Genomic DNA, 26,891 nt, shown 5'->3' on the forward strand with positions numbered 1-26,891 from the left:
CATATGTCTATTGGCCATCTCTATGTCCTCTTTGGAGAAATGTCTATTCAGATCCTTTGCCCATTTTTTAATTGGATTACCTTCTTGGTATTGAGTTTTATAAGTTCTTTATGAATTTTGACTATTAACCCTTTTACTAGATGTGGTGGTGAATATATTCTTCCATTCTGTAGGTTGTCTTTTCATTTTGATGGTTTCTTTTTCTGTGCAATAACTTTTTAGTTTAATGTAGTCTCATTTGTTTATATTTTCATTTGTTTCCCTTGCTTGAGGTGATGTAGCAAAAAATAACTGCTGCATGAAATGTCCAAGATTTTATTGCCTATGTTTTCTTTTAGGATTTTTATAATTTTGACTCTTAACATTAAAGTCTTTAATTCATTTTGTGTTTATTCTTGTGTATGGTGTAAGAACGTTGTCCAGTTTTATTTTTTTGCATGTATCTATCCAGTTTTCCCAACACCATTTATTTTTACTCTATTGTATGTGTTTTCCCCCTTTGTTAAATATTAATTTACTGTAAAAAGTGGGTTTATTCCTGGGCTCTCTATTCTGTTCTATTAATCTATATGTGTGTTTTGATGTCAGTACCATGGTCTTTTGATTACTATGGCCTTGTCATATAGTTTGGTATCAAGTATCATGTTTCCTCCAACTTTGTTTTCTTTTTCTCAAGATTGCTGTGTCTTTTCAGGGTCTTTTGTGGTTTCATATAAATTTTTGGCGTGCCTCACCAGGTGGTGGCACAGTGGATAGAGCATCGGCCTGGAACACTGAGGACCCAGGTTCTAAACCCCAAGGTTGCCGGCTTGAGAGCAGGCTCATCCAGCTTGAGTGTGGGCTCACCAGCTTGAGTGTGGGGTCCCCAGCTTGAGTGTGGGATCATGGATATGATTCCATAGTCACTGGCTTGAGCCCAGAGGTTGCTGGCTTGAAACCTGAGGTCGTTGGCTTGAGCTCAAGGTCACTGGTTTGAGCCCAAGGTCCCTGGCTTGAGTCCAAGGCCACTGGCTCAACTGGAGCCCCCAGTCAAGGCATAGATTTAGAAAGCAATCAATGAACAACTAAGATGCCACAACTATGAGTTGATGCTTCTCATCTCTCTTCTTTCTTTCACTAAAAAAAAAAAAGAAAGAAAAGAAAGAGAGAAAAGAAAAGAAAATTCCAAGAGTTTTAGAAGCTCTATCCAGGAACAGCATTGAAAACCAAATATATTTTTCTTATTGTAAATCACAGTATTATAGTCATAGTGTATTGTTGTGAACCAGCGTGACTAGTAATTCCAGGTCCTGAGTGGGAACAGCGTGGAATTAAGAAAATACGCTTAAAGAATTAAAGAATGGGTTCGGGAGGGCTCTGCAAAGCTGATAGCAGAAACAGAGAATGCCCCCAAACCACATCTTGCTTTATTTATAGGGCAAAGTGGGCCATTAGCAAATCAGTGAGATCTCTGATCACGTTTCCAAGGCAACCCAAGAATTTTTACCAAGTGAAGAAAACCCCCACCATACATAACATCTTAACGTTACACAAAACAGGATAGAAGAAACTTGCCTCTAGTCTTTCTGGGGGACATGGGGGGTAGGATGAGTATCAGCTAACATGGAGATGTGGGGAAGGGCTTATCCTTTTGCAACTTAATCAGGCAACTGAGATGGGGGGTTGAGCAGACTGTCAGCTTACAGGCAGTTCCCCACACCTCTGTCCCCCAAAAATCTAAACTGCAAAAACCCTGTTGGCTTTTTGGTCCCCAACAGTGTATAATTCTTTCAATGTATTGTTGAATTTGGTTTGGTAATATTTTGTTGAGGATTTTTGCATTAATATTCATCAGGAACACTTACCTGTAAGTATCTTTTCTGTAGGGTTCTGACTGGTTTTGGTATTTTGGCAGTGCTGCCTTGTGTCAAGTCTGGAAGTGCTTTATCATCTTCTACTTTTTGGAAGACTTTGAGGAGGATTGATGTTAATCTATCTTTAAATATATATTTGGTAGTATTCACCAGTGAAATTGTCTAGCTGGACTTTTCTTTGTTGGGATTTTTTGACTAGTGATTTAATCTCCTTGCTAGTAACTGATCTGTTCAGATTTTCTGTTTCTTCATGATTCAGTCCTAGTAGGTTGTATGTTTCAGGAGTTTATCCATTTCTTTTAGGTTGTTCAGTTTGTTGGTGTATAAATTTTTATATTTTCTTATAAGCATTTTTATTTGTGTGGTATCAGTTGTAATGTCTCCTTTCCTTGATACTTTTGAGTGTTCTCTTTTTTGTTTCCTTTTTGATTAGTCTATCAACTCTTTCTTCCATAGATTGTGCTTTAATTTTTTGTTTCATTTTGCTTTGTTTTTACCTAACAAATCATCACCAAAGTCCAGATTATCTGGATGTTCTTTATGTTATCTTCTAGGACTTTTATAGTCTTTCTTTTGTGTGTGTGTGTATGTGTGTGTGTGTGTGTGTGTGTGTGAGAGAGAGAGAGAGAGAGAGAGAGAGGCAGGAAGAGAGAGACAAAGAGACAGGAACATCAAGCTGTTTCTGTATGTGCCCTTGACTGGGTATCGGACCACCAACCTCTACATTTGTGGATGACATTCGACACTCCAACCAACTGAGCTATTTGGCAAGGGCTATAGTTTTTCATTTTATATTTAGGTTTATTATCCATTTTAAGTAAATTTTTGTGAAAGGTGTCAAGTCTGTTTCTAGATTCCTTTTTTTTTCTTTTCTTTTTTTTCCTTTTTTTTTGGTATGTGGACAGCCAGCTGTTCCAGTACTATGAGTTGAAAAGATAATCTTTATTCCATTGTATTACCATTGCTCCTTTATTAAAAAATAATTGACTATTTTTATTTGCTCTATTTCTGGACTCTTTTTCTGTTCTATGACCTATTTGTCATTACCATACTGTCTCAGTTACCATAGTCTTATAATAAATCTTGAAGTCAAATACTGTCAATCTTCCAACTTTGTTTTCCTTTAATACTATATTGGCCATGTTGGTTCTTTTGCTTCATGTTTCTATCAGTTGTTTTTGTTTGGTGGTATTTCATACTTCTTTCCACTATTTCCTCTTTTTTTAAGCTATGCATGTCGGTTCTGGGTTTTTTTATGAATGGTTATCATTAGGTTATTGAGAAACAAAAGATTTATATATACAAGAGTGCTTTGTCTCATGAGTGCTTCTGCATTCCATCCTCCTTTGCTACTTCAGACCTTAATCCTCTTTCCTTTTATGTTTTTTTTTTGTCCCAGATTATCCATGTTTATATTGTAAGTTTGTTAGAGCTCTTTCTTGTAGTTTTGTATTGTTTTATTCTTTGTATCTGGTAGACTAACCCCTTGAGTATTTCCTGCAGTGGAGGTTTTCTGGTGATAAATTCCCTCAGATTCTTTATTTCTGAAAAAGTTTTTATTTCTCATTCATATTTGGAGGACAACTTTGGTGGATATATTGGGTTGGCAAGAAAGTATTTTCGGTTTTCACACATAGAGAATGTTATAATTGTTCTGAAGGACTTCTGTCAGTGTTACAGTTTTTTCCCTTTTGACATTTGATATCAGTCACATTTAGATTACTTTAGAGCAAGTTGTGCGTATTTTGTTTGTAGCTGTTAGTTCAGGGTAAAGTGACCAGTCATCCTCCCTTAGGGAGGACAGTCCTTCTTTTGTAAGTTCCATCCTTTCTCAAAAAGTATCCTCCTACATGTCCTCCTTTTTGATATTGGAAGACTAATCTGTAAATGTCCATATTCAATCGATGCAGAGTCGATCTATTGCGTGTGATGTGACATATTTGTTTCTAAATGAGTACTTTTTCTTACAATTATAATAAAAAATTAATAGGCGTGTAAGCATAATTACAATATAAAATATTACAAATGTTTTTATTATGCATTTATCATATGATAGTGTATTGTTGCAATGAATAAAATGTTTCTTTTATTTATGATATTATTTTCTTCAATTTATTTTTGTCCTCCTTTTCATTGTAAAAAGTTGGTCACCTTAGTTTAGGGTCAATTTTAACATAGAGTGTAGAAACAAACATTTTCGGCAAATTTTACTTTTTTATTTCCGTAAAGGAAAGAAAGCTGCTGAGGCTCACAAAAAGATATGTGAAGTTTATGATGTTAATTGCATAACAGAACACATGTGTCAGAATTGGTTTAAAAAAATCTGTTCTGGAGATTTTTCACTCAAAGATGACCAATGTTCTGGTTGACCTACTGAAGTTGATGATGACCAAATCAAAGCCATATTTGAAGAAAAACATCAAGAGATTGCAGAGAGGTTAAATGTATCGCACACAACAATTGAAAATCACTTAAAATGTCTTGGACTCACTAAGAAGTTTGATATTTGGGTTCCACATGAATTGAAAGAGATTCACTTAACACAACGAATCAATATTTGCAATATGCATCTCAAGCACAATGAAACCAACCCTTTTTTGAAAAGAATCATCACTTGTGATGAAAAATGGGTCATCTACAGTAACATCATTTGAAAACAATCATGGTCCAAGCGAGATGAACCAGCACAAACCACATCTAAAGCTGAATTGCATCAAAAAAAGGTCATGCTGTCAACTTGGTGGGTCTACAAAGGTGTTGTGTATTTTGAGCTGCTTGCAAGAAACCAGAGGATCAATTCGGATGTTTACTGTCAATAACTAATGAAACTGGATGAAGCAATCAAAGAAAAATGGCTAGAATTGGCAAATCACAAAGGAATTGTGTTCCACCAGGATAATGCAAAGCCTTACACATCTTTAATAACTCATGGTTGGGAAGTGATGTCACATCCCTCATACAGCCCTGATCTGGCACCATCTGATTACCATTTATTTTGAAGTTTGCAAACCTCTTTGAATGTTAAAACTTTTACAAATGATGATGACCTTAAATCGCACTTGGTTCAGTTTTTTGCTGATAAGGACCAAAATTTCTATGAGCGTGGAATCATGAAGCTGCAAGAAAGATGGCAAGAGGTCATTGAACAAAATGGAAAATATATAATTGATTAAATTTTATTCTTTATATAAGGCCCTGGCCGGTTGGCTTAGCGGTAGAGTGTTGGCCTGGCATTTGGAAGTCCTGGGTTTGATTCCCAGCCAGGGCACAGAGAAGCGCCCATCTGCTTCTCCACTATTCACTCTCTCCTTTCTCTCTATCTCTTTCTTCCCTTCCTGCAGCCAAGGCTCCACTGGAGCAAAGTTGGCCTGGGAGCTGAGGATGCCTCCATGCCCTCCACCTCAGGTGCTAGAATGGCTCCCATTGCAACGGAGCAACACCCCAGATAGGTAGAGCATCATCCTCTGGCGGTCATGCTGGATGGATTTTGGTCAAGCTGATGCGGGAGTCTGTGTTCCTCTCTGCTTCTCACTTCAGAAAAATACAAGAAAAAAAAATTATTCTTTGTATAAAAAAATGAGTTTTATTTTACACTACAAACTCGAAATTACTTTCTTGCCAATCCAATAGTATTCTTGGCTGGTAATTCCTCTCTTTCAGTACTTTAAATGTTTGGGTTCACTCTCTTCTGGCTTGTAGAATTTCTGCTGAGACATCTGATGATAACCTGATAAGCCTTCTTTTATATGTTAAGTTCTTCTCTTCCCTGTCAGCCTTGAGGATTCTTTGTTATTGATTTTGACATTTTCATTACAATGTGCCTCAGAGAAGGCCTGTTTGGGTTGAGATAACTACTCATTCTGTTTGCTTCTTGGATTCCAGGCTCTAACTCTTTCCATAAACATGGGAAGTTCTCATCAATTACTTGTTTGAATAGGCTCTTCATTCTTTTCTCTCTTCTCTTCTTCTTCTCTTATTCTTATTCTTCTGAATAAGAATACCCATTATTCTTATATTGCTCTTTTTGATGTAATCAGACAATTCTCATAGAGCTCTCTCATTTTTAAAAATTCTTGAGTCTTTTCTTCCCTTTGTGTCATCTCTTGTTGCCTGTCTTTGATGTCACCGATTCTCTGTTCTATCTGGCCAAACTTCTATTAGCTAAAGTTGCTAGCTCATTTTTAATTCATGTATTGAGTTCTACATCTCTGCTTTTAAAGTTTCAGTCTCTTTTTTTTTTCTGAGCTCATTAAATTGCCTGTCAGTATTGTCTCACAATTGTTGAGTATTTCCAGAACTTCAGTTTTAAATTCTCTATCGTTCAACTCCAGGTTTGTGTGTGATTGAGACTGCTTTCTGCGTCATCACAAAATAAGAGAAAGAGCAAATTCTCCTGATTGTCTCATTTTTTTTATAGTAGTTTTGTTGGATTCAGAGTCCAAAGTTCACACATTGTATTTGGTTGAAAGATTCAACCAGTCTCTTTCAGCCTATAGGTTTCAATCTCTGTTTGTTCAGGTTTACTTTTGTGGTCTTCAAGGACTATTTTATATATTTTCCACATTCTGTAAGGGTGTTTATCCTGCCTGGAACCTGACAAGATATTTCAAAGAATTTAATAACTCTGTGATCAGAAATTTGGCAAAATTAGAAGTCTAATAGGATTTTAAAAGTCTCATCAGTAGACTTTAAAATTAAAAAGTGTTTTGAACATTTTTTTATTCCTAAAGTTTTATTGTTGTTGTTGTTTTGGCTGTAATAAGTGGATATTCTTCCCATCTTCAAGGGGATTTTTATTATAGCATTACATTTGGAAAATGAACAACCTCAAAACCACTGTTGCTCTGTCAAGTTAGAGGAAGTAGAGTACTTGTTGTTTTTCATACACTTCTTCAAAATTGGAATGTATATCTTAATTTTATTTTTTTATGAAGGGTTATAATCTAGAAATTTGTGAAGGTGATATTTAGAAAGATAAATAGAAAGTTAAATCATTAGATTTTTTAAAAAGGTCAGAACATAATATTTATTAAAATGTAAAGTCTTTTTGTACTACTCTAAACCTCTGTCAGAATTTACCCAGTAAGTCTGAATTTCCTGAGTCGTCTGATCAGTTATCTTTGTTGTTTATGTCATATATTGAGTAATAATTTACTTGAAAGTCTAAGTGATGTGTGCTTCGCACATTTGTGCCTGCACATCATTTCCCTTAGTACACACTGTAGCTTACAAGTTTTACCCTACTAACTCACATTTTTCACACTCCAAAACAATTTTTCAAAGTATTTACTTTGAAGTAAATGCTCTTTGCCTTTCACTTTTGCAGCTCTATTCCTGCTTTATTTAGTAATACATTTTGTTAAAGAATATGGTCTTAGAATCCAGTATTTCCAATCTTACTTTTTTTTTAATGTTTATTTTTACTGATATTAGAGAGAGAAAAGGGGGAGAGAGAGAGAAACAGGAATATTGATTTGCTCCTGTATGTGCCCTGACCGGGGACCGGACTGGTAATCTCTGTGCTTCAGGACAATGTTCTAACCAACCTAGCTATCAGGCCAGGGCTCCAATCTTATTTTTTTATCAAGTGTTGAATTAAAAGGAAATGGGATATTGCCCCTGGACATCCTCTGTGAAACCCCACAAAGCTGTTTCAGAAATTACTGGTGAGGAAGAGATATGCTTAAAGAATAGCCACTATTACCTACCCATAGTGCACAGATAGAAAGCTGAGGGCCTCGGTCCATGAGTAGGCCTGAACCTCCTTGCTATTTATTTTACTTGTGATAGCACATTCTCCCTCAGCAACTAATAAAATTTATTCCATTTGGAATATCCATAGAGAACAGACTGTCCAGAAATGCTGGGTGGTCTTCAACTTGTCCAATTCCTATGGCTTCAGCTCAGCAAGTTCCCTGAGCAGTGGTGTAAGAGCTGGAGACTTTCCATGGACACTTTCTCGTAGACGGAGCATCCTGGCCACATGTTGACACAGGGAGGCTGACTCAGTCAGTCAGTGCAAATTACTACCCCCACCCCTGATACCTTCTCTCTGCCCCCTGAGCCGTTCCCCAAATGTGCTGCATGGTCATTTAGAAACCACATACTTTCTTTGACTAATGTGCCCTGCCCTGTGTTTAGCCTCCCAACTCTCTGCTTACCACAATATGCCAGTGGAATTTCATCTGTTCTACAATTGGCTGGGTGTCTTTGGCCTTGGCTTCCAAACACAGCCATGTATTTTCAGAAACAGGCTGCCTGTATTATTTTAAACAGCAGATGCCTGACCTTCTGTGCAGTTTAGATAACCTAAAGGAACTTTTTAATTTCTTGGCCTAAATGTCAAACCAACATTTTGAGCCTATTCCTGGGACTGCCACCACGGCCATCTGCAGACAACAGAGTGCATGAAATCCTCTCTGGGTGGGCTGCTGAAATCCTCTCATGAACCTGTGGAGTACGATTAATGACGTGTCCCCTAGGGCCTAGGTGAATCTAAATCCATTGCTTCAAAAATATTGAGAAGTTTGTACTGGATGGAGGACCTTCAGTGCATTTTTCTGTACACTGGAATGAGTGTGCCAATAAACAAATGAAAGAAAGAATGATGCGTGACTGGCCAACTAACAGACCTTATGGTAGGGTAGCTGTGAGCATCAAGTAGGGTACTATATAGTCATGAATTGTCGACCATAACACTTTTGAGAGTTCAAAGGGGTACCTTTTATAATTATGGTAGAGTAACAGACATGAACTTGCCCAGCACACTGGGATGTCTTTAAATGGGTCCAATGGTTGTACTGTGCTTATTTAGTACAGTGCCTGGGGTGCAGAGTAAACACTCAATAGCTGTTAACACGTTGTTGTTGTTATTATTATTATTATTATTGACTTTAATAAAATTTATTGTTTTTCTTTTTTTTTTTTTTTAAGCAACATAGATAGAGACAGAGAGAGAGAGGGCCAGATAGTCAGGAAAGGAGAGAGATGAGAAGCATCTGTTCTTCATTTTGGCTCTTTAGTTGTTCATTGACTGCTTTCTCATATGTGCCTTGACCGGGAGCTACAACAGAGCAAGTGACCCCTTGCTCAAGCCAGTGACTTTGGGCTCAAGCCAGCACCTTGGGCTTCAAGCCGAAGACCTTAGGCTTCAAGCCAGCAACCTTTGGACTCAAGCCAGATGACCATGGGGTCATGTCTATGATCCCATGCTCAAGGCAGTGACCCCACGCTCAAGCTGGTGAGCCTGTGCTCAAGCCAGATGAACCCATGCTCAAGCCAGCAACCTCGGAATTTTGAACCTGGGTCCTCTGTGTCCCAGTCTGACACTCTGTCCACTGTGCCATCACCTGGTCAGGCTTTCATAATGTTTTATTAGGTTTTCTCAAGCTTATTTCTTTTCTTCCTAATGAAAACATCACTGAATTGGCCCTGGTCGGTTGGCTCTGCAGTAGAACGTCAGCCCAGCCTATGGATGTCCCACATTCTATTCCCCATCAGGGCACACAGGAGAAGCAACCATCTGCTTCTCCACCTCTTTCCCTTTCCCATCTCTCTTTCTATTTTTCTCTTCACCTCCTGCAGCCATGGCTCCATTAGAGCAAGTTTGCCCTGGGCCCTGAGGATGGCTTCATGGCCTTGCCTCAGGTATTAAAATGGTTCCATTGCCGAGCAATGGAGCAATGGCCCCAGACAAGCAGAGCATCATCTCCTGGAGGGCTTGGATTCCCTGAAGGGTGGATCCTGATCGGGGTGCATGTGGGAGTCTGTCTCTCTGCCTCTCTGCTTCTCACTTAGGGGTAAAAAAAGAAAGAGAGAAGACATCACTGAACAGAGGCCAGATGTAAGCTAAATTCCCATTGCTAAAACTAATAATACAGCCTCCAAAGATGCTGAAAAGGAAAAAATATATAGGAAAAGACTGACCTTCAACCTGGCTTCTAGTTTTGTGGGGTTTTCTTAGCTTAGATAAGAAAAATCAGGCTTTACATGTTAGTCAAGTATGTAATTTGGTGAATATCTAAATGAGGAAAAGCTCGTGTAATAGAAAAAAAGAAAATAGCAAAGTAGTATTAACTGAAACTCCCATTTCTATTTATTTATTTATTCTTTCTGACTTTTTTTTAATCTTTATAAGACATTGTCATAAAATTAAAATTGAGTATTTGAGAAAAACAAAGTATAGTTTTCTAACTGTCAAGGAGGCATTTGTTTAGAAGTATCAACTAACAGGAGATGTTGGACAGGGCAGAGTGTCCTGTCTAGGCATCTCCTGCCATGTGTCAGAAATTCCCAGCCTGACCAAGCGGTGGCGCACTGGATAGAGCATCAGTCTGGGATGTGGAGGACCCAGGTTCTAGACCCCAAGGTCACCAGCTTGGGCGCGGGCTCACCTGGTTTGAGCAAAGCTCACCAGCTTGGACCCAAGGTCGCTGGCTCAAGCAAGAGGTTGCTCGGTTTGCTGAAGGCCCACAGTCAAGGCACATATGAGAAAGCAATCAATGAACAACTAAGGTGTCGCCACGAAAAACTGATGATTGATGCTTCTCATCTCTCTGTGTTCCTGTCTGTCACTGTCTATCCCTCTCTCTCTCTCTGTGTCTCTGTAAAAAAAAGAAATTCCTACCAGCAGTGCCAGAGGGTTCCCTTTTCTCCACACCCTCACCAACACTTCTTGTTTGTTGATTGCCATTCTAACAGGTGTAAGGTGATAGATATCTCATTGTGGTTTTAATTTGCATCTCTCTGATGATTAGTGACATTGGGCATCTTTTCATTTGTCTATTGGCCATTTGTATGATCTCTTTGGAGATGTGTCTGTTCAGGTCCTCTGCTCAATTTTTAATTGGATTATTTGTTTTTTTGGTGTTGAGTTTTACAAGTTGGTACAGCCACTATAGAAAGCAGTATGGAGAGGGACAGAGACTTGACTTGGAAGAGGGTGATGAACCACAACACGGTGTATAGAAGATGTGTTGTAGAATTGTGCACCTGGAATCTGTATAGTTTTGTTAACCATTGTCACCCCATTAAGTTAAATTAAAGGGAAAAAAAAGAGCCATAAGAAATTTTAAAAAAAGAAATTAATCCTAAAACTCAGATTTTCTTCATAAAAGCAGCACTCACTAGGAAACCTATTCCTCAGTATTTTAAAGGAGAAAATTATATTACATATAAGTCTCACACACCCTATCATTTTCCTAAAATACAGTTATAATGCAGAAAACTCACCATGATTATTAGGTAGGCATGTTGGAAAGCCAAGTTTTTATCTTACCCTGTTTTCCTTGAATTTGTCATTTTGATCAGCATGCAGATTGGATGGACGGAACAAGTATGGTTGAATGTGAAAAAGGACAGTCTTTGAGTTCCCATGACTGGCACATGTTGAATAGAATGAAATTTTTCAGTGTCCCTAAAAACTTTTTTTTTCTTTTAACCAGCATATTGTGGATCTCTCTCAAGGGATATACATCCAGCTCATTTTTTTTTAATTGCAACTTATTCCCTGATATGAGCAGACCACAGTATTTTCAGCTATTGGCCAGTGCATGCATTCACGTTGTTTCAAGTTGTGCCTTTATGATCTTGGGGCAGTAAACCACCTCATCTGATGCCTTCATTTCTACCATGCAGACTGTTAGTATGGTTACTAAGACCAGGGATATGTGCATTTTATACTTTATTAGGTGGTACCAAATGACTTAACCAAAGAGGCAAAGCTGTTCCCTGTCCCACCTCTGAGAATACCCAGCCCCTAGGCCTACTTCAGCATTGGACATCATGCTTGAAACATTTGCTGATGTGGGGGGTTAAAAATGTTATCTTCTTGGTGTGTTAGTTTACCTGTCTCTACTTTTAATAAGGTTGAAAATCTTCATATTGGTATGGCCATTTGAATTTATTCTGTAATTTGTCTTATTTTTTCCTTAGTGGGTTTTTTTTAGATATAATTGACATATAATGTAATTTGCCTTTTTAATTTCAAAACCAGCCTGACACACATTTAGAACATTATATGGGATGTGAATGTGTTGGCCCAACCAAATGCTGTTATGAAAGCATATTAAGGTCATGTTGTCTTGGTGATTTCTTCATCCACAATTGATTATACAGAGTTAAGTCTTTAATGTTTTAGAGCAAAATAGTTGCTCACAAAAATTAGGGGATATTTTGTAGCTTCATATTCATTTTGAAATATCCCCTAATTTTTGTCAGCAATATAGATTGTATTGATAATAGATGATATACTTAAACACTGGATCCATAAATGTAATCATTCACAGAAGTTCATAGAGTGTGCTCTGAATCAAGGCTCCAATAAAAAGACAGTTGTTAGCATACACATTTTCAAACTGTGTTTGAGAATAGAACAAAAAAATATTACAGAAGCTCCCCTTATCTGTGGTTTTAGTTACCTGTGGTCAACCATGGTCCAAAAACATTAAATGGAAAGTTACAGAAATAAACAATTTTTAAGTTTTTAAATTACATGCCATTCTGAGTAGCATGAATCTGCTCTGCTCTGTGCTACCCTGTCCTGCCCAGGGCATAAATCATCCTTTGTCCAGCACATTCACCCCCTTCATTTTGTCACATAGGCCCCATGTCATCTCTCATCATCACAAGAAGGGCGAGTACAGCACAATAGGATATTTTAAAAGAAAGACCACATTCACATTAACTTTTTTTTTTTATTTATTTTTTTTTTACAGAGACAAAGAGTCAGATAGGGACAGACAGACAGGAATGGAGAGAGATGAGAAGCATCAATCATCAGTTGTTTGTTTGCGACACCTTAGTTGTTCACTGATTGCTTTCTTATATGTGCCTTGACCATGGGGCTACAGCAGACTGAGTGACCCCTTGCTCAAGCCAGCGACCTTGGGTCCAAGCTGGTAAGCTTTTGCTCAAACCAGATGAGCCTGCGCTCAAGCTGGCAACCTTGGGGTCTCGAACCTAGATCCTCCACATCCTAGTCCGACGCTCTATTCACTGCGCCACTGCCTGGTCAGGCTCACATTAACTTTTATTATAGTATATTGTTATAATTGTTTTATTATTACTGTTACTCTTACTGTGCCTAAGCTATAAGTTAAAATTTATCACTTATATAAATATATAGAGAAATGAACAGTACATAGAGGGTTTGGTACTATCTACAGTTTTAGGCATCCACTGGGACTCTTGGGACATACTTCCTGCAGATAAGGAAGAACTACTTACTATGAACTGTCAGCCATTGGTCATTGGCACAGGAATCCCTAATTTGGGGTACACTGAGTAAGGAAACTTCAGTGTAAAACAGCTTGACTGTGATACAGCACGGCTGTGAAAACAGCACAGCTTTGAGGTGGTCCAGCCAGACCCGTTAGGCTAGACAGCTCTGCTGCTCTGCTCCTCAGCAGTTTGGTCTGCTCCCTGCTGTGCTGCGCTGTACTGGTCTGCCCCAGGGTGCTTTGGTCGGCTTCATTCTGTGCTAGTCTACTCTGACCTGTGCTGGCCTGCTCCACTCTGCTCTAGCAAGACATCTTCAGTGCTTCAGCCAAAGAACCGCAGTCTTCAGTCTTCTGTCTTCTGTGAAAAGGGAAAGTGACTCTCAGAGCCTGAGGGGAGCTGGCTTTTATAGACAGAAGTCTTCATCGTGGTCTATTATTGGTTTGTCCTCATGCAGATGAGGACTCCAAATTCTCACAGTTTGATTGGTCCAAAAGGCACTTTCCTGATTGGTCAGAATAAAGCTGCTCTGGTTGGTCAGAGGTGCACAGCTCCAACTGGATGGAGAAAGCCTCAGTCCTATTGGTTGAAATAGGATTCCAGGCAGGCAGTTCAGTGCAGCCTCTCCTTCAAGTGCAGTTTGCATGAGAGACCCCTGTGCAGAAATGGCTGCTAGGCTCTGTTACTGTTGTTGTTTTAATTCAAGCCCACTTAGCCACCAGGAGCCCTTCTTAGTCAGTATCTTCTTTCTCAGGGTTCTGGGTACTTACTGACTTAAGTAAAGAAGTTCTGCTGCAACTCTTATATATGTTTGTAACTAAGCAGTATCTTTTCATTCAGATAGTTGATGGATCTACCATTTTACACTAATTTTGTTTCTTACATTTGTTCATATTTATTTATTCTACCACTCATTCTTAGCAGCTCGTACCTTTGTGCTGCTGGCATCACTCAGCCACTGGTTCAATGTAAAACTGACACCTGATGCTGCTCAGAGGGCTTTAGAAAGGTGCTGCCTCTAAAGAGCTTTCACTGAAGTGAGAAACTTTTCTAGTGATGTACATTTTTATTTCATATGGATCCTGAAAAAGGATAAGGTGTAATGAGAGCAGTCAGAAGACGTCCCTGCTAGCTGGGAAGGGAGAGCCACTGGGCAGCCAGGTTCTCCCCTCTGCACTCAGAGCTTTCTGCCTCCTGGGGGTTCTCTGGCCCATGCCAGAGGCTACAGAACCCTCTCCCCACTCCTAAGGGGAGTTCTCCTTCCTCTAGAAAGTAGGACGGGAATCCTTTCCCGTGGGGTTTATTAATTTGGCTAAAATTGGCTGACAGCCTGGACTTTGAAAAGACTTCCCCAAACACAGGGTCCAAGTGTCTGGCTTATGTTTGGAAAGTCATCTGCTGTCCCCCCTGGGCCCAGGCCCTGTCTTCTGAGCAGCCCCTCTACTCTCCTGCCTGCAGAGTGGACAGATGTATAACCTGAGGCTGAGAACCAGCTGTGGTATCAGAACTCCTGGGGTCAAATCATAGCTGGAAGTCCATGGTCCCTCTCTGACCTCAATGCCTTGTCTATAAAATAAAGATAATCACAGTCCCTGTTCTATCCTTGTGTGATTGTTGTGAAGATTAAAAACAGATAACATGCTGAATATCATATGAGGTGAGCCCTTAATAAATGGTAGCAGTGGTCCTTCAGCCTCCCCAGTACCACTGCCTCAGGCCCTCAGCAGTCAGCTGTGCTGTCCTAACTACACCTCCCCAGAGCACACAGGTCACCACACATGTGGCCTGTGGTGGTGCTCCCATCACAGCTGTCCTTCTGAGAGCTGTCTGTGAGACTGGCTGCAGTGCCACTGCCTCTCCTCATACCTATGCCTTCAGCTCCCATCACTCCATCCATGTCCTTTCAGGGGTGTTGGTCACAGCCAGGCCTGCCTTCTGTTCCTCCATGACACTGGTGTCCGCTTGCGTGTCTCCTGCCCCTTATCTGCAGCTCCACTTCCTCCTCTGTGTGTTGGCAGTCTTTGGGGTCCAGACCTGGGCCCTCTTCCCCCACCCAGCCTCTCCCTCGGAGTTCTCATCCACTCTCCTGCCATTCCATACCCCTGGCAGCTCCCTAATGTATGTCTATAGCCCAGACCTCTCCCCAGAACTTCCAACTTGGATAGTCAAAGACCTATTTCATACCTCTGTTGGATTGTGCCTCAGGTATGCTAAATTCCCACATACCAACTGAGCTCTTAGTTAATCCTACACAAATCTTTTAACTTTCCATCTTTCCACTGAGTAAATGGTATGTCCATCCATCTTGTTGCTCAGGAAACCTGAGAGAGTCCCTGGCCGGCTGCCTCAGTGGATAGAGCTTTGGCCCAGTGTGCAGACATCCTGAGTTCAGTCCCCAGTCAGGGCACACATGAAAAGCAACCATCTGTTTCTCTTCCCCTCCCTCTCCCCTTCTCTTTCTCTTCTCTTCCTGCAGCCAGTGGCTTGGTTAGTTTGAGTGTTGGCCCCAGACAGAGGTTGCCAGGTTGAACCCAGGTGGATCCTAGTCGGGGCACATGTGGGAGTCTGTCTGTCTCCCCTCCTCTCACTTAAAAAAAAAGAAAGAAAGAAACCTGGGACAGCCTGGATTCCTACCTCACCTGCACCAGCCCTCATCAGCTTCATTGCCAGTTTCTCTTGCTGTTATAGCTAAAACAAACTGCAGATCCCCTTCACTCTTTCTCCACCACCACTGGGTCCCATAACACCAGTTCCAGCTTCCCTGCACCCATTCTAATCCCGCACTCAGTTCTCCGTGCTGCATTCAGAGTGGCCTTTGAACTATTAGCTGAATCCTGGCACTTCACTGCATCCTGGCGCTTTGTTTAAAACCCTTGGGCCATGCCTGACTGGGCGGAGGTGCAGTGGAGAGTATCAAACTGGGATGAGGAGGACCCAGGTTCGAGACCCCGAGGTCACCAGCTTGTGCTTGGGCTCATCAGGTTTGAGCAAAAGCTCACCAGCTGGGACTCAAGGTCGCTGGCTTGAGCAAGGGGTTATTTGGTCTGCTGAAGGCCCACGGTCAAGGCACATATGAGAAAGCAATCAATGAACAACTAAGGTATCACAACAAAAAACTGATAATTGATGCTTCTCATCTCTCTCTGTTCCTGTCTCTATCTATCCCTCTCTCTGACTCTCTCTCTGTCTCTGTAGAAAAATAAATAAATAAATAAAACTCTTAGGCCAAGCCCTGGCCGGTTGGCTCAGCGGTAGAGCGTCGGCCTGGCGTGCAGGGGACCCGGGTTCGATTCCCGGCCAGGGCACATAGGAGAAGCGCCCATTTGCTTCTCCACCCCCCTCCCCTCCTTCCTCTCTGTCTCTCTCTTCCCCTCCCGCAGCCAAGGCTCCATTGGAGCAAGGATGGCCCGGGCGCTGGGGATGGCTCCTTGGCCTCTGCCCCAGGCGCTAGAATGGCTCTGGTCACAGCAGAGCGACACCCCAGAGGGGCAGAGCATCGCCCCCTGGTGGGCAGAGCATTGCCCCTGGTGGGCGTGCCGGGTGGATCCCGGTCAGGCGCATACGGGAGTCTGTCTGACTGTCTCTCCCCGTTTCCAGCTTCAGAAAAATACAAAAAAAAACAAACAAAAAACTCTTAGGCCAGAATAATCACAGAATACAATCCTCAAATCTAACCTTGGCATGTGGGTACTACACAGCCCTACCACAGATCACCTCGCCTTCGCTCCCTGGGGCTGCTCTCCTCTTCTGACCTTGTTCTTCCTTGTCTCCGGGCCATCATGGCCGCTGTTCCCTCTGCTACCGAGTTCACCCCACTATTCTTACCTCTCTAACCCCTGGCCACCTGATCTAACTAAGGCCCCTCCCGGGCTCTCTTCCACCTCAGCCCGCCCTCTTCCCCTCTTCCTTCATTGCCTGGTCACAGTTTGCTCTCTGTGTGTGTATGCACACCTATCACTGGGTGCTGGCTGCTAAGGGGACAGGGTAGGTTCGTTTTATTTTCACTTGTTTGGTCTGTATCTGGAACATTGAGTTCCACACAGGAAGTACTCAGTCATCTTCTTTGATCGAATGACCACCAGCTCCTTGCCATCAAGTATAATAGAGAAGGTGGCATAGGAATGGCAGCCCAAAGCACCACATCCATACTGTGACCCCCAAATGTGCCAGGTGGCGCAGGGCTGGGCACGGTGGTAGCTCTTCTTTGCCAGATGTGTGTGTGTGTGTTGGTGTGGCGGGGGCGGGGGGGGAGGGTCCTGCAAGACTTCCCAGAAGAGTTGAAGCTCCAGGTGAAAATGTAAGGTCGGAGGCGGGGCATCAGAGGAGAGCCATTCCTCCCTTTCTTCTGCCCCTGCCTGCTACTGTGACAGATGGTACAGAACTTCAGCTTCTTCTAGTCTTGCCTCAGAGTTAATCCAGGACAAGGTCTACAGGAGTTATGCTGAGGGAGAAGAAAAAGAGAAACCACCAAAAATTGCTACCCTATGTCTCCTGTCTGCATTTCCTGCCCTGTGCCCATTCCCTGGGCTTCAGGCCAGCTCCTGCAGAGAAATGGCCCAGAAGAGATTGTGCAGGGAGGGACACTGAAGCCACTGATGAGTAATCGGGAACTTTTGTGCCCCAGCTTTTGTTTTCCTTGTTGGAACCAGTGGACATCTTGGGCAGAACGTGGGAAGCACTGTGCTGCACATGCGTGCAGGGCAGCAGGCTTCAGAAAACCTGGGCAGAGAGAACGCAGACAGGTCCCGCCGGGCCTCAGAGTCAGACAGCTCTTCCTTCCCCTCATGCCCCTTCCCAGAAGGGGACGTAGGACCCCTGGTACACATAGGAGGAACCTCCGAGTAAGTACATTTTCCTGGAGAAATTGAACTACACTCAGTGGCTGTTGTCTATGGAGTATCATGCTGTGGATCAACTGTTAGTCAAAGCAGGCCGTCACCACCCTCTGTGAAATTGTTACAAAATATATATATTTTGACTTTTAAGTGACAGATTTACAAATGCAGTTTTTGAATATTTACTAAGTGTCAAGCACTGTGCTAATCACTGTGCATGTATTACTATTGTGTTTGCTCCTCTGCACTACAAGGAAGACAGGCCCATTTTACAGATTAATAAACTGAGGTTTATAGGTTAAGTAATTTTCCCAAGGTCATACAGTTAGTGAGTGGTCCCAGGGTTAGACTCAGGTCTGGTCCCACGCTTTAAACCATCATGATGCACTTTCAAGCATAACTGACTACAGGTACCTTGGTATCTCAAGACCTTCTTCCATCTCACTTTTTATTGCTCTCTATCGTCCATCACTGTGTATTTGTTTATCCATTTTGAAAGCAGGTTTTTTTTTCTTTGAGCATGTCTCTAATTTCTTGAGTTGAAGTGGAAGCATATTCACATTATTTTACAAATAGACACTTGGTCAGTATTCATTGATACTAAAAAAAGTAACTACTGCTGTGACCAACAAATTGGATTTCTTTCTGCATTTTGAACTCTCTTAATCTTTTTCTTCCTGTAACCCATTTCTTTTTTTTTTTTTTTCTTTTTTTTTTTTTCATTTTTCTGAAGCTGGAAACAGGGAGAGACAGTCAGACAGACTCCCGCATGCGCCCAACCGGGATCCACCCGGCACGCCCACCAGGGGCGACGCTCTGCCCATCCTGGGCGTCGCCATGTTGCGACCAGAGCCATTCTAGCGCCTGGGGCAGAGGCCACAGAGCCATCCCCAGCGCCCGGGCCATCTTTGCTCCAATGGAGCCTTGGCTGCGGGAGGGGAAGAGAGAGACAGAGAGGGAAAGCGCGGCGGAGGGGTGGAGAAGCAAATGGGCGCTTCTCCTGTGTGCCCTGGCCGGGAATCAAACCCGGGTCCTCTGCACGCTAGGCCGACGCTCTACCGCTGAGCCAACCGGCCAGGGCCTGTAACCCATTTCTATTTAAAATTTTATTTCTTGCTGAAAGGAAGAAGATTTCTCTCCCCAAGCCAGCTGTAGTCTGCCTCTGGCTTCGACACCTTCGCAGCCTTGAGAAAGCCACGCTGCATCTTTTTGAAAAGCTCATCTTCACTGAGAGGGGTTTCCTGAGGAGGACCGAAGGGGTTCTGAAAGCGTCACTGCTGGTACGTGCTGGGCGCCGGTGAGGAGGAGTCCTTCAAGGTGGTGGGATCGTTGAGTCAGAGCAGGGCAGAACATGCAAACAGGAGCAATCTGCACCTTTTAAAATAATGATGTGTTTATATCATTATTTTAAAAATACCTACCATGGGGGGGCATTTCTGCATATTTACAGCATATGTCAAAAATGTGCTCCCAGGACTCCCAGGCTTACTGGGTTGTTGCTCCTTACATGGCATATTTATAAGAACTGACATTTGGACAGCAAACTTTTTAAAAACAGTGTTCCTTTTTTCCACATGAAAAATTAATTTTTAAGAAAATGAAGATTTTAAGAACCAGAGGAGGAATCAACAAAGAAAAACATTCAAAAATAAACTTTTAGCTCTTCACTGGAGGAAAAAGAAAATACTCAAGACAAACAAAACAAACCCCAGAAAAATGGTTAAAACAACTAAGAATTGTGTAAATTGTCTTTTGTTGTAACCCTGCCGGCCTTGAGAGCAGCTCTGTTAAGCGGCTGCAGCCTCCCTGTCCTCAGTCCTTGGGCTCTCTGGCCTGGAAGTTGGGGCTCAGGGCCACCCCACAGTCCCGTCCCCCCCCACACACACACACAGTCCCCAGCACCTGGCCCTCAGGGCATTTTTCCCACTGCAGGAGGCAGCTCTGGAATTTATGTGCATTTTTGTAAGAACAGGAATAAAGGCCAATGCACCCTGAAGAAACAGTTCAAAAACTGCAAGGAGGTGCTACGCTCCCTGGGCAGCTGTCTCACAGGGACCTCAGTGACTTGAACATGCTTTCTCCTTAGGGTTGGAAACCTGGGTGGGGGGCAGAGATTTCCTCCTTTTGTGCAGATGCAGAATACTAGTTCAGATAGTGATGGTGAGCAGGCAGATCTTAAGTTCATGGCCAGTAGACTGGGCAGGAGAGAATGTTCATCTTCCCGGAGAAACTGAGACTTGGGGACACGTGAAGCTTTGTGTGTGAGCGCTCTGAGGCTGTCTGGGATTACACAGTCTCCATCTCCTAGATAACTTTTCTTTTTTTAATCCAGTGGGAACTTCCTGTTTTCTTTCTTTCTTGTTCAGATCGGAGGCTGTTATAAGAGAATCATAATTGAATCAGTTGCCTTCCTCCTATATCCGATTTCTTGTTTTAGGGCCCGATCATTCCTCACCAGGGTGCATGTGACTGCCAGTGGCCATGCTTGCCCTTTCCTGAGGCTCCTGGCCCCTCTCTGCCTTCAGGTGTGGGCCCTCCCACGTGGCTGTGAATATTGTCACAGTAGCCATGCTGCTTTCACCTGTGAGTTAGATGGCACAAGTTGAACCCAGCTGATTTGGAAATGTATACCATTTGATAGGGAGAAAGGGTAAGAAGGAAGTTAGGTATAGAGGTTGAGAGAGCCCAAAGAGAGGTGCAGTTGCTTTGTTTGTTTGTTTGTTTGTTTGAAGGAAAATTACTACTTGACCTGACCATTCAAAAGAGCTGCATATTAAAGTGAGAAATAAGAATGTGCCTTATGAAAAAATAATTGCAATAAGATTCAAAGTAAACAAAGGCTTTAAGAAGCCCTCAGCACCCCCTCTCAAGCATTACCTTTATTATCAGGGTAATAATCTCTGTATTTTTAACTTAAATTACCATGCTATAATTTAACTTTTTCTGGTTCTTTTCTCAGTGGCAAATAGAGTAACTGAGCAATGTCTTTGCTGTCAAATTGTTTATTAAGTTTCTTTGTCTTCTGTCTATAGAAAAACTGCAGTTCCATTGACTTTTCGGATTTGGTTTGATTTTGCCACCTTTCATTGATCCTTACAGTTCTCTGAGCCTTCTCCAGGTCCCTCTTACCTGTGGCTATTGGGCCTGAGCAGCACTTCAGGAAGCATGGGATATTGCTGCAAATGAGGGAGAGAGAAAGCAGGCAGCCTGCTAAACATTTCATTGTATTGCCTTCAGTCTCCAGTTCATAGTTTAAAATAATCTTCCCCAGTTCCACAGCTTTGAAGTCAGTTGATGTACAATAGCACGCGTATCAGGATGGTGCGGGTAGAGATTCAGGTCTTCCATTACGGTTGAAGGGAGACTTCAGAGGGTGTTACTTGGTTTAATTTACTGTGGCATTGGCAGGATGTGACCTCTGTATGCCTTATGGTTCAAGGAGGTAATCACAGTATGGAGCTAGAAATTCCTGATTGGCATGGATTGCTCACCTCAGGTATCCTGGGCTGCAGTGCCAGAAAGCCAGGCAGGCTGCAATAAGCCTGTGACGTGACTGAATGATTAGAAGGGCAACCTAAAGAACTTGCTTCCTAATTTCATCATCTGATTCATTTATCACAGTATAGCATCTTGGTGCAGTGACAGACCGTGCAGAATTATCGGAGATCTGGAAGACTCAGATAGCATGGGACTGCTGTGCTTTCTTCCAGAGGAAACGTGATGCCTATTACATGAGAGTTGAATTCTGAAAGTAATTAAAGTGTGATGGTCTGCGTAACTTATATTTATATGGAGCATTGTTAATTATGTTTCCGTCTCTTGGGACTATCCAGAATTAGCCCTGGAAATTCTATACTTACCAAGATGTTGCAAAAAAGAAAAATAAAAAGGTGTGGTACAGGTTGTACAAAGTGAAGTGATCTCCCCAAATGTTCTTTGGCTTCTCAGGGACGCAGAGGCCTGGTATTTTCCATTAAGACTATGAATAATGAGGCGCTAATCTAATGTCACCTGAATTCTGAGTGCATATTTATACACATATATATGACTTCTAAAATAAAAATAAATTTACTTTTGAGACTCACCCTCAGGCTTCCGTTGGCTAGACCACCCCCAAGTACATGGCCACCTGCCACATCTGGTGGCTCCTAAATAAATCACGGTATTAAACTCAGTTTGTCATTTACTGTGCAGACTGACACTTTTCAGAAGCAGATGGTCTTGTATTTCCCATGACAGGATGACAGGACAGGCACTGGAAGACCATGATCCATAGCTACAGACCTGACCTTAAAAACTGACAGCACCAGGAGCAGTGAAAGCCACTCGCTAATTATGCAGCTTTCTTGACTGCTTGGTTTCCCAGGGCTGGCCCAGCGTCAGAAGGGTGTCATGCTTCCCAGTTACAATTCTGTTTGTGGAGCCCACAAAGCTATTGTTTACACTCCACATCCGAACGAGCCGTGCGGGCCAGGTGGCAGGGTGGCACCATGCTCAGCTGCTCTGCTGCACGCCAGGGCCGAGGTGCACCCTGGTTTCCATGCCCTCCCATTCACTCCTTCGGCAGACCTCGCAGGCCACCTGCCGCTCAAGCTGGTTCAAGAGGGGCAGCTCCTTCACCTTCCCAGAACAGACTTGCCCATGCGCGGGCAGGGGGCGGAGGAGGGTGCAGAAGGGAAAGGAGGCAGGGTTGGTTTGGATTTTCTTTATTCAGATTTTAAATTAAAAAGAATACTCCTAGTATTCTCTCCTACCTGAAAGTCTTCATAGCTCGATTAAAAATAGTTCTTTATCTTGTCAAGTATTTCTCAATAAAACTGGGGGTGAGGGGGAATTAGTTCTTCATCTAATAAGAGCTTAAAAATAAAAAAAACAAGCTCTTTGATTTCCCTGATATGAGATAGGGTGCATTCTTGTCCTCATTCTCCAGAGAGCCATCATAACCACTTCAGAAAGAAAAAGAAACTTCCTTTCCACAAAATTCCAAACACAGTTTCCCTTTAATAAAGGGTTCTATTGAAGAATTAACTCCACATCCTGGCTTATGTCAGTTTTCTGTGCTTGAATAATTCTTACTAATGTTCTAGGGTTTCCTTTTCCTGCTTTTTTCATTAGCAGTCTTTTAAGCATGTCTTTTTTGAGTTCTTTAATGGGATGTATGAAATTTAAGAAATGCTGAAGTAGACAATTTAACAGTGGTTGGACGGGGAAGCACGGTGGTGGTTTAAGCTGGTGGCTGGCTGAAAAGTGAAGTGTCTGCATCTCAGACAGTCGCAATTCCCAGTGTCGGCCTCAGGGGGGCACCAGATCCCCCAGCATTTCTGTAAAGAAAAGGCCCATATCACAAATTGTTTTCACTGTTGTGGATGGAAGACTTTTCAACCAGTCCGAGATGAAGAGATGGAGAAAAAAAATTAAATAATAAAAACAGGGAGGTCATTGTCACTCAGAGGCTGAGCTAAGAAACAGCAGGGCACTGAGGGAGCTGTCTTCCCTCCCAGGCTGCATGGGCGAGATGTATAAAGACTCCCGGACCAGGCTAGAAAGAACTTCAGATTTGATTGAATTTCTTGGGCACCCAGAACTGGCATCCCTGTGCCTTTGTGGCCTGAGAGAGTGCGGGAAAATTTAAGACACAAAAGTACATTTGGTACTTGTTAAGTTTTTGGTTTAAGTCTAGAAAAACATTTATCACTAATTAAACAATAATTGTATTATGGAGTACTGAAAAAAGTTTCTTGTGGTATAAACAACATCTGTTAAAGATTATAGAAAAAATATTTCTCCATCTCAACTCTACTGAAAGAAAGTTGAATGTTTTAAAACAAAATAGATCCTAAAATGTAAAAGGGATATTTATAGTCTTATGTTTAGTATTTTGAAAATAGAAAAGAGGAAAATGGCATAATAAAAATAGCTATTTATAAACGTATCTTATTTTATATGACAGATGTGAAGGTTTTATTTAAGTAGACTCTTTAAAAACCGGGTTGTTTTTTAACTCAATAAAGGGGTTTACTGTTGAATCTTGTGAAGAATCCTTTTTTCAGAGTTATTTTTTTATAAATAAGTAACCCTGTAGTTTATATACATGTATTAACACAAGGGCCCCTCAAAGGTGTGAGAGAGTTAGCTTCTCATAGGACAGGATTGCTGGGTAAGCTGAAGGGAGAGCTCCTCGTCCACTGTTTCTTGGGAAAGAAGACCCTTCCTGAGTGAGATGTTCAAACTACATTAAATAAACCGTGACAGAGAACCCTTCCCAGGCTTCCGGAACTTTAGCTTTTTATCTCTCATCCACAGTTTCCCTCTTTATTTCTTAGGAAAAATTATCTATGATGGGTGGTAAATGAAAGGCTTTAGAATTTTTTTATTTTATTTATTCTTTTTTTTTTTTTTTAGAGATGACAGAGAGAGACAGAGACAGAGAGAGGAGAGAGAGACAGAGAGAGAGAGAGAGAAGGGAGGAGGAGCTGGAAGCATCAATTCCCATATGTGCCTTGACCAGGCAAGCCCAGGGTTTTGAACCGGCAACCTCAGCATTTCCAGGTCGACGCTTTATCCACTGCACCACCACAGGTCAGGCCAAGGCTTTAGAATTTTTTTGTTTGTTTATTCACTGCCTTTTATTCTTTATAAGACGCGTTCAGTTGTATCTGTGAATTACCTCAAACCATAGCATAATTTCCCTCTCTGGTTTGTATGCTCTTTCTCTCCCCCCAACCCCCATAGTCTCTCTCTTACACACACACACACACACACACACACACACACACTATCAGAAAGTGGTAAAAGGCAAGATTTCTTCCTGAGAATTGTTATTTTGTGTGTTCTCGGGCCTTTTTTAAGTGGCAAGTGGCTTACAATAATCATTGATGAACCAGGATGAAAATAACACATAGACTTTGAGGGCAGACAGCAAGCATCTGTACAGTCGTGATGCAGGGGGGGCAGGCTACCCCCTTCCTGTCCCCACAGTGCAGGCCTGGGGAGCAGGGCCACCACACACTTCTCTGCTATCGTTGTCTGTCCCTGCTTTGTCGAGGTATGGGATGCGCTGTCCTTCCAGGCAGAGAGAAGAAAACAGCGCAGTTGTGGGTCGCTGTGGGAGATGGGAAGGGTATACACACCCCACAGAACAATCCGGTACATGAGCAAAGGAAGCCAGAGTCCAGAGCTCTGTATTGTCATCGTCCATTTGTCCCCTGACGTTTAGTGAAAGGATGGGGGAGAGGGCAGTGTAGGGGGGGGCATGTTATTGATGGCCTCCTGGTGACATAGTTTCCCCAGACTTGCAGTGATCTGTCCATGCAACACGTTAGGCCAGATGGAGAAGAGACAAGCTTGAGGAGGAACAGATTTTGGTGGGATGGAGAAAAACATACACACAGATGGACTTCAAGAAAGGTTTTCTTCCTTTCCTTATTTTTATAGGAAAGAGAATAGCCTGTGGTGTGGGGCTTCAGAGCTCGAGTCTGGAGCTCTGGACTTCAGGGTGGCTTATGGGTGTTACTGTAGGGTCCCACTTCATAAATCAAACAGGACACAGAGGCGTTAAATGTTTGCCTCTTCCCTCACAAGGATGCTTTAAAGGTTTATTTTAGGAAGGAAGTTTATGGCTTCCCAAGAAGCATAAATTAAAACTTTAATTCTATTTGGAGGATTCCCTTGACAAGAAAGGCAGCTTAAGTTTGCCTTTGTGATTTTCTGTCACCAGGACACATGCCTGGCCTGTGAGCATGCTGGCTTCATGAGGGGACTCAGTGACCTTGAAATTATGTGCTCAGGAAGTGTAAAGAGTTTCATTTTAAAAACCACCGGTAAAGGCTACAGATGAGAAAAAGCTGTTCACAGCTCTGGGATGGCGAGGGAGACCGGTTTTAAAATAAAAAATTCCTGCCATTGCCATTTCAGCAGGGTTCCTTTGCCTCTTGGCATCTTGTCTGTATTTAAAAGCTAAGCAAGGTGTGGAAGCAGGTTGAGAGCAAGCAAGGGCCTGAAATATTTAGACAGAAAGACGTCAAAGAGGCCAGTGCATTGGCAGGGAGAGAGCAGGCAGACTCCACATAGTCTGGAGATATTTAGAACATTGGGCTTAAGCTGTTTTTCTAGAAAACATCACATAGAAGAAAAGGAGGGCCAAGCTCTAATCTTCTCTTAAACTGATTTAGAACTTTTTTGCTTCCCCCTTCCATTTTCATGGTAGCCCTACTCTATACATCGGGTCCTACTTTTCTTTGCTATTTGGAAAGTTCTATAATTAGTCATGAATGGTTTTCTACTGGCGTCAGATTTGTAGAGTTCCTCTGGAGCAGTTACACCATTTAGAACAAAAGGAATGGTTCTGTTTTACCATTTTAATTTTGGTTTTCCACCAGTGCGTTTTCCGGCTCTGTCTGCCTGTGGGCACGTGGGTGTTGCTTACTCTTAAGCACTTTTATTCAGGAGGCACACTGTCTATATATGAAACCAAAAGACTGTTATAGCAAATTTGATGGATCATTTTTCTTCCAGACATGCAGTTAGTTAAGTTTTCCCTTCTTGTTTGATTTTCCACTATGAACACATAGAAACTTTTTATGATATTTTCTGGGCATATATCCAGTGACTTGTTAATAACTGTTATTATTTACAGTGAAGCTGAGAAGCAGGGAGATTAACTGGCTTGCCTGAGATCAAAGCCAAGAAAGAACCTGCCTCTCTTCTGTTGAACCATGGTTTTGGCAAATTACTTTTCTTAAGTATACAATGAATTTATCTGTGAACATTTTTAGTTGGTTTCTTTTAGATAAACATGCACATCGGTGAAGGATTACGGATCATGGATTACTTTACTTAAAGAGTAGAGATTTGGTATTTATAAATCAAAAACCTCTTCAAATGATTTAAGGAAATCATCCTACTATTGTAGCAAGTAGCGATGCCCTTGCCTGGGGCCTTCAGTGACAGCCAGTAGTGGCGATGTGTGAACACTAGATGGCACACA

The 26,891-nt window shown here is 42.1% G+C and overlaps 1 protein-coding gene across 2 annotated transcripts in view; it reads left to right on the plus strand.

The window, feature by feature from the left end:
* Positions 1-26,891, plus strand: part of FANCC (FA complementation group C) — a 302,788-nt gene that overhangs the window by 238,619 nt on the left and 37,278 nt on the right. For both annotated transcript variants that reach the window (XM_066257424.1, XM_066257425.1), the window contains exon 8: positions 19,029-19,185. In XM_066257424.1, the coding sequence (XP_066113521.1) occupies positions 19,029-19,185 (157 nt within the window). The remainder of the gene's footprint in view (positions 1-19,028; positions 19,186-26,891) is intronic.

Source organism: Saccopteryx bilineata, chromosome 2 (assembly GCF_036850765.1).
Source record: "Saccopteryx bilineata isolate mSacBil1 chromosome 2, mSacBil1_pri_phased_curated, whole genome shotgun sequence".
Taxonomy (NCBI): domain Eukaryota; kingdom Metazoa; phylum Chordata; class Mammalia; order Chiroptera; family Emballonuridae; genus Saccopteryx; species Saccopteryx bilineata.